At 40.6% G+C, this 14,772-nt stretch overlaps 1 protein-coding gene across 2 annotated transcripts in view; it reads left to right on the forward strand.

Moving 5' to 3' along the window:
- The window catches only part of usta (uronyl 2-sulfotransferase a), a 66,440-nt gene that overhangs the window by 25,019 nt on the left and 26,649 nt on the right, over positions 1 to 14,772 (forward strand). For both annotated transcript variants that reach the window (XR_004108931.2, XM_031322265.2), the window contains exons 2-3: positions 7,292 to 7,335; positions 12,754 to 12,909. Coding sequence is in view for 1 of the 2 variants with exons in the window: in XM_031322265.2 (XP_031178125.1) it covers positions 7,292 to 7,335; positions 12,754 to 12,909 (200 nt within the window). In the remaining variant the exon portion in view is untranslated. The remainder of the gene's footprint in view (positions 1 to 7,291; positions 7,336 to 12,753; positions 12,910 to 14,772) is intronic.

Genomic DNA, 14,772 nt, shown 5'->3' on the forward strand with positions numbered 1-14,772 from the left:
AAATCAAAGGGTTGTCTGACCACACACACACACTTCACAGACAAACACACACAGAAAAGCTTGTATGTAACCCATACACACTGACTTTGTTTGCATATGCTCTCTATTATGGCACAAATATTTAGTAAGGACTATAACCATAGACATGTGTCTGGTTTAACTGGGTGTTTCACACAGCTGGATCAGGCAGAAGTTATGTAATTTTAGACTGCAGTGCAGACTGCCTTAGCTATACAGTATACCTGTGTATCTACCCTGTTCGTGTTTAATTTAAAAACTACGCTCTATATTCCTATAAGAAAGTCAGTGTAGGGACTTGGTAAGCACACACCTTTCATTCTGTAATTTTCGTCTGCGGTGGATGCAGAAACTACAGCAGGATGTGGTTAAGGATGAGAGAGTTTAGTCTTCACAGTCTGTGGAACCTGTAATCTGGTTTCACATACTTGTAGAACATTCCAGGGCAGCAGCAGCTTTGTAACCTTCCATCTTTGCTTTGAGTCGTGTCCCACAGCAAAGCGAAGGCCTCTTAACTTCAACACTGCACCGATCCTCTTGGCCGTATTGTCAACTGCCATTCCTGTGTGGTTTTCCGCTCCCACCTCGGTCTATTCTTGGATGTGTTCTTTCCTAAGCTCTACTTAGCTAGCTCGCCAATTTCACGAAGAAAATGAAATGGTCTATGCTCTAAATATATGTTTATGAAATTCCCAAACTCACTGTAGCATTCCTGAAGCAGGCCAACTCCAAAGGGAAAATTCCAGAGCCTTAAAGTGCCCATATTATGCTCATTTTCAGGTTCATAATTGTATTTTGAGGTTATATCAGAATAGGTTTACATGGTTTAATTTTCAAAAAACACCATATTTTTGTTGTACTGCACATTGCTGCAGCTCCTCTTTTCATCCTGTTTGTTCAGGTCTCTGTTTTAGCTACAGAGTGATAGATCTCACTTCTGTACCATCTTTGTTGGGAGCTACACATGTGCAGTAGCTAGGTAAGGATCACATCAGCTAGCTAGCTGTTTCTCTAACTTCAGTCAGTACAAGGCAGGATTAGCCGGGAGACTTCTTCTAAACGAGGGCACACTTCCAACTTTGTGTGGAATACCTGCAAAACAGGGACATGTAAGTAGTTCTTTTGTAGATTATGGTGAACTTGTGTGTGTTGTAGCAGTGTTTTGCCATTGAGAACGAGGGGGCTAGTCAGAATCAGAATCAGAATCAGAAAGGGCTTTATTGCCAAGTACGTTGCACATACGAGGAATTTGTCATGGTGTTGTTGGAGCATGTCACACATACAAATATAAGAAGGATAAAAAGATATAAACAATATAAGTATAAACATATACACACAGTATGTATTAATAACGATAAAATTAAATTAAATAAATAGTCAAATAAGTTAAACAGTAGTCCTCCGGCTAGTGACGTAGAAAGCCCTGCAGATTATGAACAGCTCACCCGGAGACTGAAGGCAGGTTACATCCAGAAACCCGTATCTCACTCAAAACAGCATGGATGTTTTTTTTCTAAGTTTGTATGTGTGTGGAAACACCAGAGACACAAAATAACACCCCAAATCCCAGAAAAAAGTGATTTTTTCATAATATGGGCACTTTAAGGAATTGTTCTGGGATGATTCGATCAAAGCCTGATGGGTTATTCCCAAAACAAATGTAGAGATCTCTACATTACACCATACAGTTTTCTTTGGTTTGAAATCAATGGATGTGACTGACGTAGCTTACAGGTTGTTAACCTAAATGAACAACAAACCCATGAGTCATTTTTTTACTGGACAAAAAAAATCAGCTAATGAGGTGACTAATTGATGTAGGTGGTAATTTGCTTTAACAAGTTCCTGGACAGGGGCAGCAGCTGGCCTTGTTTTGTACCTTTTTCTTTTTGTGTGAAGTTTAATTGGATGCTTCCACTTATGTAAGTGCAGGGTTCATAGTAAGTGTGCACTGCACACACAATTTTAAGGATATACTGTAGATGTTTGATAGTTACTTTCTGTTTTAGTTTGTTGTCCTAAAATATGTAGGGAAAAATAGTGAGTTTGAGCGATGGGTTCCTTCACCAGATTCACAATAATTAGATCCTGTTGGATTTTTTTTATTCATGCAGAAAACAACATTTATGGCAATAATCAGCTTCACAGAGTTTCACATCTTGTTCTGCCATATAAATCACATTGATTAATATTTCAGCTTGTACAGTATTAGCTTTTAACTTGAATTACTTGCATGTGTTGTTCAGAAAAAAATATGATTAAAACTTAAAAGCACTACTGATTTATGTTGTTCATCTTGAAGTATTGATTAGATAATTGTACTTAGTAATGGTTCTGCAGCTGCTCTTAGCCAGGGGCGAGTCCATGGATCTTGTGACACAGTAATCCAATTAACCATTTAGCTACAGGCCCATGCATACCCATACTCCGGTTAGTTTCTCCTTCAATCAAAAATGCACACACGCACACACGCACGCACGCACACACACACACACAAACAAACACACACACACAAACACACACACACATGCACAACATAAGATAAACATGAGGATGTTCAAAGGTGACCTTTGTTTAATTTGGGAATTCTTCCTTCACTTCTTAAGTGAGCCCTTTGCCCTCTCCGACTTAACTATTTCTACACTTGACCATTCATGACTTGTGTATTCTTAGTACCTATAAAGTAAAAGTTCCAGTGCTCCTTGGCGTCGATTTTTCAAGTCTTTTTACAAGAACTCTACTGGAGAGATTTAACGCCAGTCTTCCAAAAGATATTCCCTCCTTTGGTGTTTTGATGAAGGTGGAGAGCACTGTTCAATCTGACAATTGGACGGATTATAAAATAATGGGCCCATGTACCATGGCCACATGTAAAAGCCCCCGCCCACATTGTTCACAGTTGTTTTGCAGAAATCTTAACCCTGAAGTTTTGTTGTTTGAAACTATTTTGTTAATGCGTAGGATTTTTAGAGGCTTAATCCTTCACAATGACACACCTCTCCACCAGCTGTTCTGCTTTCAAACATATTTATAGGAAAAGATTGACATTAAGGGAAATACACCTATTCACTTTCTTATGGAGAGTTATATGAGAAGATTGATACCACTGTTACGTCTGTATGCTAAATATGAAACTAACGCAAGCAGCTGGCTAATTATTAGCACAAAGACTGAACACATAGGGAAATAGCTTGCCTTGATCTGTTAAAATGTAACAAATTCTGCCTACCAGCACCTCTAAAGCTCACTCATTAACAAGTTATGTCTAGTTTTTTAAATCGTTTTGTTTTTTTAAAAACAAATCTGTGTATAAAAATGGAAGTGTAAAAAACAACAAATCGCCATTTTACAGGGGGTTATGTGCTGGACTATTTCTTGTCCAGACCAGTACAGTAATCCATCCATGCAAAGGTGTTCAACTGGGTTGATATTTGGTGACTCTGAGGGCCATAGTATAAGATTCACATCACATTCATACTCATCTAGTCTATATCCTTGACGTTCCACTTCTGGGATTGGTCCGGTGCTGCAGGAAATTCGGCCGGATGCATGTATTTTCCGTTTCCTTCTGCTTTCTTTGTGTTGGAATTTTAAACTCCGGTGGATTCATGAGGACTATTGTTAACTGCTCCTCAGATCTCTGCAGGGTAAATTGAGACAGCTAGCTAGACTGAGTTTTCTCTCGCACGACTGTTTTACAGCGGCTCCATACTGAGCTTAGCGCTGCCCATGACGATTGTGATTGGTTTAAAGAAATGCCAATAAACCAGAGCAGGTTTTTCTACCATCCCAGAATGCTATGTGGACTAGCCAGACCCTCCTCCACTCCGCAGCGTGTGGATGGTCTGGCAAAGTGAGACTAATACTCATCCAATCATTCAGTAAACCCCTATTTCCTGGGAGCGTTGTATTCGTTTCAAGGAAATTGTTAAATTCTAATATTCCTGTGTATTTGTACGAACAAATGGAGCAGTGTAGAGTAGAGCCCTGCAAGCCCGACGGGGCCCGACAGGCTAAGCCCATTCGGGCCGGGCTCGGGCCATTTTTTTTTTTTTTACAGATCCGGCTCGGGTCGGACTCGGGCTTATTTTAGCTTCTCTCCTCATTGTGCCCATAATATACGTGCAGCAGAGCACACGTCACAAAGTGTGTATGAAATATTGTTATATTGATTATATTATAAATATTATACATCGCCTAAGAAAGTAACACAAATGCAACACGCATACACAGCACTCGTGAATAAACTGAATGATGACCACTGTATGTAGCAGCCTACCCTACACACACAGTTCAATGGATTTTTATTTATTTTATTAATTTTATTTAACATTAGCCAGTTGGCGAAGAGTTATATTTGGACATTGTTTTGAACATTGTTCTTCAGTTCAGTTACTGAAAAGCAAAGGTAGGCCGTTTATTTACTTATTTTTGCGGTTTGATCCCGTAGCACTATATTCTCCCTTCATGTTTATGCTTCTGTGTAATGGACAGTTTGTCCAATATTTTTGGGCATGATGTTTCAGGCCTATAATAAAAGTTTACCTCTTAGTAGCGTGTGACGTGTGTGTGTTTGCGTGTGTAGCAGAGACAGCGCGCATCAGAGAGCGCGCGTCAGAGAGAGAGCGCATCAAAGAGCGCGCGCTTCAGAGAGAGCTTAAAAGTGATTGATGTTAGTCTCGGGTCGGGTTCGGGCTGAAAAAATTGCAGGTGTTGTCGGGCTGGGGTCGGGTAGGGCTTGAACACCATGGGCCAGGGCCAGGGCCGGGTTAGGGCTGGAGTCTTTGGCCCGTGCAGGGCTCTAATGTAGAGGACAGAGGGAAGTTATCACACCATAGATTGGTAATAAACAGAAACACTGAGAACAATAAAAATGCAGCTTTTGGTGGGCTGTTTGGAATTTAAATATTTCTTAATCAAGCCAGAGAGCCATGACAGTGCCATCATCCTTGCTGACTTACTGTATAACAGCGGATCAGGGGACAATGGGATTGATGAGTACAGGACACTGTACAATGGATCTTAAAGTTCATTTTCCTCTCTCTGTGGGTGGTGGGGGTGGGTGGCAGCTGTCAGCTTTTATGATCCTTGTGCCCTGGAAAAAATTAGTTCCAATCCCTTATCCAAAACACTAATGAGAAGCACACACGGGAGGTTGGGAGGGGTTGGAGGTCGTGGGGGGTGGTTGTCCCTGATGGATGACAGAGGAAGGAACAGAGATGTCTGCCTCTCTGCATCCTCGCCCTGACATGACCTCTGATGATTTGGAGAAGAGCTGCAAACCCCCCTCAGCATTCCTCCGGAAAACTGCATAGTCATGAAAGAGAGATAAAGACAGATGCAGCCAGAGACAAAACAGAGTCTAAAAAACACCTGAGGGTGAGCATAGTGCAGCTGTGTTAGTTTATACATCCAGCTCCTGACGAATTAATGAGCCACAACACACACAGAAAGTCAAGCAGGTTTTGTACAGTATAACTGCAGTGTGTGTGTGTGTGTGTGTGTGTGTGTGTGTGTGTGTGTGATATTGTAACAGAGCCAAACAGAGGCAGATTGTAGCTTAGTGTATGGCTAATTGCTTAAAGCTTACGCACCACTTTCTTAAGTATAAACAGTACTTATACATTCATACAATGCCCTTCCAGCACAAACATACAATAACATCTCTAAGTGTGCGCCAAGTGGGAAACTTTGGCTGGTTATAAACCAGCATATGTAATCATGCATTGTTTCTTGCTGTTTTCATCTGTGTGTTGATTACATTTCAGAGACACAAGGAGAGATTGTTCTCTTATGTAATATGTTTTCTCTTTAGAGTTGTACTCGCCCCACACGCTCCAATTTGTTTTCTTCCCTCTCTACTGGGCGAGCCACCTGAATGCTGTATATGTGATGGGAAGTGATGCGTCTTTGTGTGTCTGGATGGACCAAAGAAAAGGCCGCTGTCTGAAAGCCAGGGCCTGGATTTGGAGATCCTAAGCGTAGGGCAGCTTTGAATGAACTCCATTGTTCCCTCATAAAACAGCTTTACAGTGTTCGATATATATACTGTATAAAGAGGTTGTAACTCTCTTTGTGACGTCCTCAGATGGAATGCACAAAAACTATGCTGTTTTTCTGTGGGTGACTTTGGCAAAGGATGACAAAGCTTTTGATTAATGGGCATGATTTTAAAAAGAAGATGCAATGCTTTCTCTGAACTTCAAGATACAAGAGAAGAAATACAAGTGAAGCTCATCAAGCAAACAATATCTGTCACAACCCAAATATGACAACATCTTGCTCACAGGTTCACAGTCAATGGGAGATTCCTTTGTGTTTTTAAGCCTCCACGCCAGCCGTGGCCAGAGGCATTATATTTTTGAGTTGTTCGAGTCCATCCGTAGTTATGTCCATCTGTCCCATTCTTGTGAATACGCTATCTCATATTTGTGGTCAAAGGTCAACTGTGACTGTGACCTCACAAAACGCATTTGTGGCCATAACTCAAGAATTCCTGCATTAATTATGTCAACATTTCACACAACTGTGTAATAGGATTAAAATGATGAAGTGGTGACATTTTATATCCAAAAGGTCATGTTCACTTTGACATCATAATGTTCTGCTAAAATGCTTTTCTGGCTATTACTCAACGCCATAACTCATGAACAGAAGTGGAGAGACATTTGGTCGGATACTAAATTGGTGACGCTAATCTTGGGTGCCCACCTTTAAACTGTGGTAATGGTTTAGATCTTCTGGAAAAAAAAACATATATCTCCAAAATATCAACTTCTTTTCATGAGCCAAGAAAAACAGCCCTGTTTTCAGCTCTGTGACAAGGCATGTGTCGGCTAATCAACTGGGTTTTTTATGGATTATGTATCTTAAGAAGTACGATATTTTTCCTCAACCTATAAATAGGTACATCATCTTTCATATTTTCTGAAAAATTCCAAATGGACAAATATGGAGATACATTATTTTTTTTGGACATCAACATATTTGATACCTACATGTGCTTTGGGGAATTGCCATTGCATACTGTCATGCTCGGGTGCTTTTTGAAGCACATAATGCTCTTTACACCATTCTCAACATCTTTGAGGTTCTCAAAGCTAAAACGCGCAAAACTGGTAACACATTTGAAATACCTGCTTCTTTACACTGAAGTTTATGCCCATTCACTATTTGTGTTTAAGATGATTGACTCTTCCGTAAATTGTCCTTCTAAGTGGTTGTACTGTGGGTATGTGAGAATCCTAACATGTACACTTTCTTGTCTTTGCAGGTAAATCCACATATTTGGATGACCACGGACCCCCTGCTCCAAGAGTAAGTGTTCCTCTCGATCTCTCTACGTCATTTCCGTTTTCACTCCTCCTCTTTTATCCCATTTTCTCCATTTTGACCTTACATGTTTTTCCTACCCTCTCTGTCTCTGATGTGCTGCCCTGCATTTCCAAGCCAGTTCAGTCCAGTCAGGATAAGGGTTAGGTCTGTGTGAAAGATCTGCGTGCAAACTCTCTCTAAATACCAACTAGACCTGGCTTCAGTGCTACAGTAATGATCTGAACACACTCTTTCTCTCTCTCACAGACACACACACACACACACACACACACACACACACACACACACACACACACACACACACACACAGTGCTGACACAGAGGCCTTGTATTCATCCAGCTGCACGTCTGCATGACCATTTCTCCTCTATGCTCCCTCTTTCTCTCCCTGCCAACTCCTTTCTTCCTCCGCCTGCCCTTTGTTCATTATCTCCTTGTTTAATCAGTCACCACCTCATTTTCACCTCATTCCTCACCTATTTGATCCCCTTCTCTTTTTTTCCTTATTGTGATCGAATAGTCGGTGGTGTTTTTTTCTGTTTTGGGCATAGCATTTAGCACGTAGCTAACCTGAGACTTCATTTAGTTTGGTTACAGGTTTGTTTGGGGCTGATGTGAGCAGCTGTTCAGTGAGGTCACATCTCAGCTTTGTTTGTGAGTGTTTACTTGTCTGTTCTGGCCACTAAGCCAAACCAAACAACCACAGTGCTTGTTTCATACAGATAACAGTGTTATTTATGTGAAACAAACTGTGGCTGACTGGAACAATGTGGAGAAGTTGTTTCTTGATACCAGTTTTGTTAGGGGAAATCATTATGAAACAAACTTTAATGATTCCACACCAGGCTCACAGTGCCAGTTTACTTTATGCATACTGTTGATGCCGAACTCTCAATATTATATGGGCTTGTAGAAATGTAATGAAAATAAAGTCTAATAAATCCCAAATAGTTTCCACCATTTCCCATTGAACAAAGAGCTGAGAGTGTAACAGCTTGACTGTGTCCTGAGGCAATTCTGAACAATTCTAAAAGTAGTATTTACATTATTATACAAACACAGAAGCTCTGGAATTCATTTTGACGCGCAAATGTGTGATTATAATGGAGAGGGATGTCTCTGCGAAACAGAAGGGGCTGATCAAGATACATTTATACATTGTGAGACATTTCTGTACTGTAGCTTTTGAACATTTCTTTCTAAATGTATAGTAATTAAAGCAGACATTATCAAAGATTTGTAGTCAGTATCACTCTTTTTGATACGCCCATCTGGATTAGGTCTGCACCTAACGATTATTGTCATTGTCGATTGTTCAGTCGATTATTGTTTCATTTAATCGATTAGTGAATGAACTATTTTTCTCTCCCTCCTTTCACACTGCCTGAATGACTTATAATTTAGTAGCTTTACTAACTACATACAGCCTCCATTGACACAGGCAAGGCTGACTGTGATTATGCATTCACTGCTAACTTTGATTGATTCCATATCAGACAGATGATGCTAATGCCATGTCAGTGGCAAGCGCTACATAAACCACATCTCTTACTATCTTTTTTGTAACGTCCCGCTGCAGCTGAGATTGATCTTCTATTTCAGCAGAGGTCGGTCGCATTGCAGCGTGTGCACACAGAAGGCTGAGGTTCTGGTAAATGTAGGAAAAGATTAGAAATCAAATCGTGTTGAAAGCTCAACGTAAATGAAAGTGTATGGAAAAACCACACAGCTCTCAGAATAAAATTATGATGAGTCTTTATGTGTATGGAAGCATAGCAAGAACGTCTCATCTACATTTTTACACGTGTATATTTACTTTTTGGAGCACCTTTCCCATCATGTTTTTTCTTAATTACTTAATTCAATCAGGAGAGACTTCGTTGCAGATATGCAAATATTTATTGTAGATAAGCATAATATGAAATGTACATGAAATGTACAGAGTCTTTGGGGATTAGACTCCATCATTAAAAATATTTAAAGGGGTAGAGAAACAGACATATTCACCCCCGATGGAGCCTAGACACTGATGATGGCGGAGAGGGAACCCGGAGGCCGAACGAAGGACCTGTCTGCCGGAAAGGGACTCAGGTTGCAGTGGTTGACGACGCCCGAAGGTGGAAGGGGAGGAGGAGGGTTGCATGTTTGCCTGAGAAGACAGCTGATAGCAAGGAGAGAGACATTTAAAGCAGGATGTCATGCTGTGATGGATCATGAATTTCGTGGCCAATTCTGATTGGTTTACTGAAGAGTGAACGCCTCTTAACAGCTGAATAGATTTAGGGAGAGATAGTGGTGATTTCAGTAATTAGAAGTCTTCCTGAAAGAATTTGCGCTGAGCTTCATTTGCACTAACTCTTAAACAGAATAGTTTATAGCAAACATAGCATTATTCTATATCATGACTGAAACTGTTGTCCACTCAGCTTGGGATCAGCAGTTGACAGAAGAGAGCAAAGAACCCAGCGCAGGGCTAACTAAAAGCAGCAGAGTGCAGGTTAGCGGTGACGTACTGTACTGGTGTGGGTTTTCAGGAACTGCAGCAGGATGATGGATGAGTGTGTGTGCTGTGGTCCTGACATGTGGCGAACAAGGACATGTTCTCTAACTTCCTATTATATGATTGGAGGTGGCAGAATTCTATTCATTCTCTCCAGAAATGGGTGGTCAGGCCATGAGGCAGAGAAAATAGTTCATGGATTTTTGTTGAACCAATGTCACGTTTGAAAATGTCTCAAAACAGCGTGATGCTTTGGATGTTTTGGTGCAAGTGTGTGAGCAGGGTGGGAGAAAAGAAAGGAAACTGAGAAAGTAAGAGGAGAGAGTGTGACAGAGAGAGGAAAAGGTGCAGGACTACTTACTCTCTTCAATGTCTGCTTGATATTTTCTCGCCAGCATCAGAGCTGTAAATACCACAATAACAGTCTGACTCCCTGGAGTAGGAGCGCCCAGTTAAGACACGGTGGGAAACAGCCCTGTTACATAATACTTTTTTACACTGTGGATCACCTATTGACAGAATGCCTTACTGACGGACACTGTGAACATTTCTCACAGTGTGCATCAGAAACCTTAGCTCCACAGAGTGGGAACAACAATAGCACAAACTGAAAGGTTGCCCTTTCAGTGATGTCAATGCCAACAGGAGATTTTAGACTTTTCATGTAATCTCTGATGTTATTCTTGGGTTATACAACACCAGGCTGTAAGAGCTCTGACACAGTCATTTGTCATCATATCAGCGGGGAATGGTGTCCTGCAAAATACTGTATATATTTCACCCAGTTCATTATTGTGATAAGTTGAGAAGTCTGTTGTTACTTGGCAAACACTGAGGAATGTTGAACTGCTGTCCAAAAGAACCGTTTCCTATCTGCTCAAAATATTTTCCCAAAACTGAGTAATTGCAATCATTGACCATTATTTTGGAGTCTTTGTTTGTTTCATGGACACCAGCAATCTCTAATCTATAAAATGATTTGGATCTGGTCTGTGTGAAACCATATCTGATATATAAGATTGCTTTACAGTAAGGGATTACAACATTCCAGCAAGTGACACATGCTGAAGCAAGCCTGTCAACAAAACTTGCGTAAGCTTGGATGAGCACAGATATCACCTGTGAATTGTTTTTCCAGTACCCCCTCTCTCATCCTGGGGCACATGTACTCACGTATCTTTTTTTCCCACATCAAACCGGTTCTAATGACATCCGGAAAATGCTCTGATTCTGGGAAAAACAAGCAGTAAGTGGGATCGATACAGTGACAACCTGTCAAACCGATACTGTAATTTTCTCTTCCAACTAGTTGTCCACCTCTCCCTTTCTCCCTCCTTGACTCCTTTGTTCTCCATCCTGATGTTACTTTCGCTTTCTTTGTTCTTGGCTCTGGAAAACATTCAGGGAGGCTCTTACTGTTTTTACAAAGCCTGTGCTTGGGTGGGACGACTGCTTTTGGAGGAGACTAGACAAAATCAGCAAGTGTGTGCCATGCTGACCTCTTACTGTCTGCAGCACCGGAGCTAAAGAGCACTGAGATTAACTAAAGCTTCATAATAATTTTATTCATCAACAGTAGAAAAAGCAGCTGAGTCAGCCATTCATAACTAGCCAATTTGTTCGTAAACTAGCCACCCCATGAGCCAGTGAGCTAGTTAAGTCACTCAGTCAGACTTGCTTTCAAACACACAGTCTGTCAGATATCCAGAAACTTCCCCTGGGAAAAGCACAATCACAATTCCAGACTAGGAATGCCGACAAGAACTTATCACTACTGCTTCCCCCTCCCCATCTGATTTACAGGAAGCTTTATTTGAAGTGATGAAGGAGAAGAGTTTTCAAGGCAACATAAAACTGACCTGCCTTTGTTTTTTTGTGGTAGATCTCTATCACATTTAAAAGAAATCTTCCAGATGTCTTTTAAGTGACCTCCCTGTCTCTCATTCCCTTAATTCCTTTAACTGGCCCCAATTTTCTGTCACTCTTGTTCTTACTGGTAAATTTGCTCAGATAGCCTTCATTCTTAAGGGGCCACTTGTGTAAACCTTGTAGGCCCTTAGGGATAATTGCCAAGTTAGTGCATTGTTGCTGCCCTTGTGATAAATGTGTTTCATGTTCAATACGCTTGTCAGCCTTCAACTTCCTCTTTCTTGTAAGCAAAGATTTACTGTCATAGGTTTGTTTTTCAAAGAGAAAAAAGAAACCGTTTTAAACACTCACATCCACTTTACTGTATTTCGGTCTCTGAATCATAGCTGTGGTACTGGTTTAATTGGTGAGTCATGAGGTGTGTACAGTACATGCTGTAGCTTGTGTGTGTGTGTGTGTGTGTGTGTGTGTGTGTGTGTGTGTGTGTGTGTGTGTGCGTGCGCGTGGATGTGTGTCATAACACTAAAGAGTTGCATCAGTATTGCTTTGCAGAGAAGAATGCCTACGCTAATTTGTGTGTGTGTGTGTGTGTGTGTGTGTGTGTGTGTGTGTGTGTGTGTGTGTGTGTACGGTGCAATGTCAATTGTGTGTACGGTGCAGGGTCAATTGAGTCCAGCCCTAGGGAGAGTAGATGTGAGAAACAGAAGGTCAAAGGTCGCTGGAAAAGACGCAGGAGAATCCAGTGAGATCTTGATGAAATTTCTTAGTTTTTGTCCTTTTTTCTGCTCTTTGTATCACATTCACGCATTGTAACTTTTCCGTAACCGCTTTCTATGGCCAGTTTTGTTTGACCTATGGTGCACTAAAACATGCACTATAAATACAACACACATCAGTACAATTCATATAGTAACATCTTAACATACTTGTGAAAACCTTCTCCTTAACACCAGTGAGAGTAACATACAATAAGAAGTTCAGTTTAATCTATGTATCTTTTTTTTTCTTTATGCTTTTCTGTGTATTTGCAGGTGCTACCGTTCCCCAGCCAGGTGGTTTATAACCGTGTGGGGAAGTGCGGCAGCCGGACGGTGGTCATCTTGCTGAGATTACTGGCTGAGAAACACCAGTTCAACCTGGTCTCCTCTGACATCCACAATAAAACACGTCTCACGAAACATGAACAGGTAAGGGATAGGAGATGAGAGGCTGAACGATTAATCGTTTTCAAATCGAAATTGCGATTTGAAAGAATGCGATTAGCTAATCGTGAAGACTGCAATTTAATCAAATGTGAATATGTAGTTGAATGTTTGACATAACATTTGGTTTAACACTTTTTTTCCCTCTTTTTGTTATTATATTTAATGTTTTTTCATAAGATAAATGCTGGAATAATGTTACATATCAAAGATTCTTTGCAGAAATGTCCTATTTTCAGTGGATTTTTCATTTATTTTTTATTACTTTATTTAACATGATCGTAGAAGGTGCAATATGTAGATGCTGCAATTGAACTGAGGCATATCAAAAATTTCAGTTTACAGGAAAGTACTGATTTTTTTTATTGGAATTTTTTTTTTTTTTATTATAGTTACTTTAGCTTTTGTGATAAATGTTCTGTGTTTGACTGTGAAAAACACTTAATCTATGTTATCATCCTTGCATAATGCTCCATGAGATGTTTTATCTGTTACACAGTGAATATTGAACTCTAGCTAAACTTAAAAAAAAAAAAAAAAAAAAAAAATCGCAAATCGAATTGTAATTGCAATATCTGGCAGAAAATTAGATTTTCCCCCCATATCGTTCTGCCCTAGTGCATGCGTGCGTGCGTGTGTGGGAGTATTGCAGGGATGACTCACATCCTCATATGACGTTATTGACACTTTTGAATAGTGAGCAGATGCTAAATATGTCTAACCATTACTGACCGAGTTGATGTACAATTTTTGTTAATATTAAAACAGCTACTTGTTTATTGTTTCATTCATCAAACCCTGAAGTGCTGGCTGCTCACACAGTGGCAGAACACCATCAGACTCATTAATTCTCTGGACATAAAACATCTCTGTGACTAGTCCCAAGCAATGCTCCTCAGAGCGAGTGTGTGCATTCCAGTGTCTGTGCAAGGGGGTCTGTTTAAGAGTGTACGTCTGTGCTTGTGTTTGTGTGTGTGATTCTGTAAAGTATGTCTCCGTCTTTGTGTGTTTATTTGCATGTGTACTTCTGTGTGTGTTGATTTATGCAAATCCAGACGCGCGTCTCCTAAGTTTAGAGATGCTTGTCTCATCAGTTGTGGTTCTGGCTTGAGACTGCAGTTTTTGGACTGTTTTCTTTCTGGCTCTCCCAGTAGTCCGCTAATGGGTTTGCCCAGGGTTGATGCCTAGTGTGTGGGTTGCCAAAAAGTGAAGGTGCCTTATTTGTGTGGAACTTTGCAGAGCTTCAGCAGATTTGTGGCGTATAGTGACCCATCTGTCCCTTTCAGTACAGAGCGAACAGGCTCCGTGGGAGAGAGCGGTTTAAGACATTTCCTTGGGGGGGGGGTCTTCCTTTAAAACCTCCAGAAACAGAATGACAGCATCTTTATTGTAAGTGTGTCTGAGTTCATGTGGGATTGTGTTTCCTTCCTCTTACCAAAAACATTCACCAGCAGACAGATGCTCTACAGCCATGAACCTTGTGTATCTGCATCACACAGCCACAGATATGCAAACACCAGAAAGTGACTGGCCCATGCAGTACAATTGTACTGCATAAAAAATTGTAAAATTGTAAACAGTTATTCCCTAGTAGCATCTCACCAGCTACACTTGAAGCAACAGTTTGCCTTTGGTCACTTACAGAGCATTGGGTTGGGTGCTAAAAGAAGAAGAAGTTAGAAATGGCTGCTAAAACTCTAATTTCAAGTCAAGTAGTCTTTTTTTCTAATGTAAGCGATTGTGCCCTTTTTTGTTTTTAAATTGAGGATATTTATTTAGAAATAAGGCACTCACTTCCTGTGCATTTTATAAAGACTCTTTGAGCAAATACGCATGCTTTATATGGGC

Source organism: Sander lucioperca, chromosome 19, assembly GCF_008315115.2.
Source record: "Sander lucioperca isolate FBNREF2018 chromosome 19, SLUC_FBN_1.2, whole genome shotgun sequence".
Lineage (NCBI taxonomy): Eukaryota > Metazoa > Chordata > Actinopteri > Perciformes > Percidae > Sander > Sander lucioperca.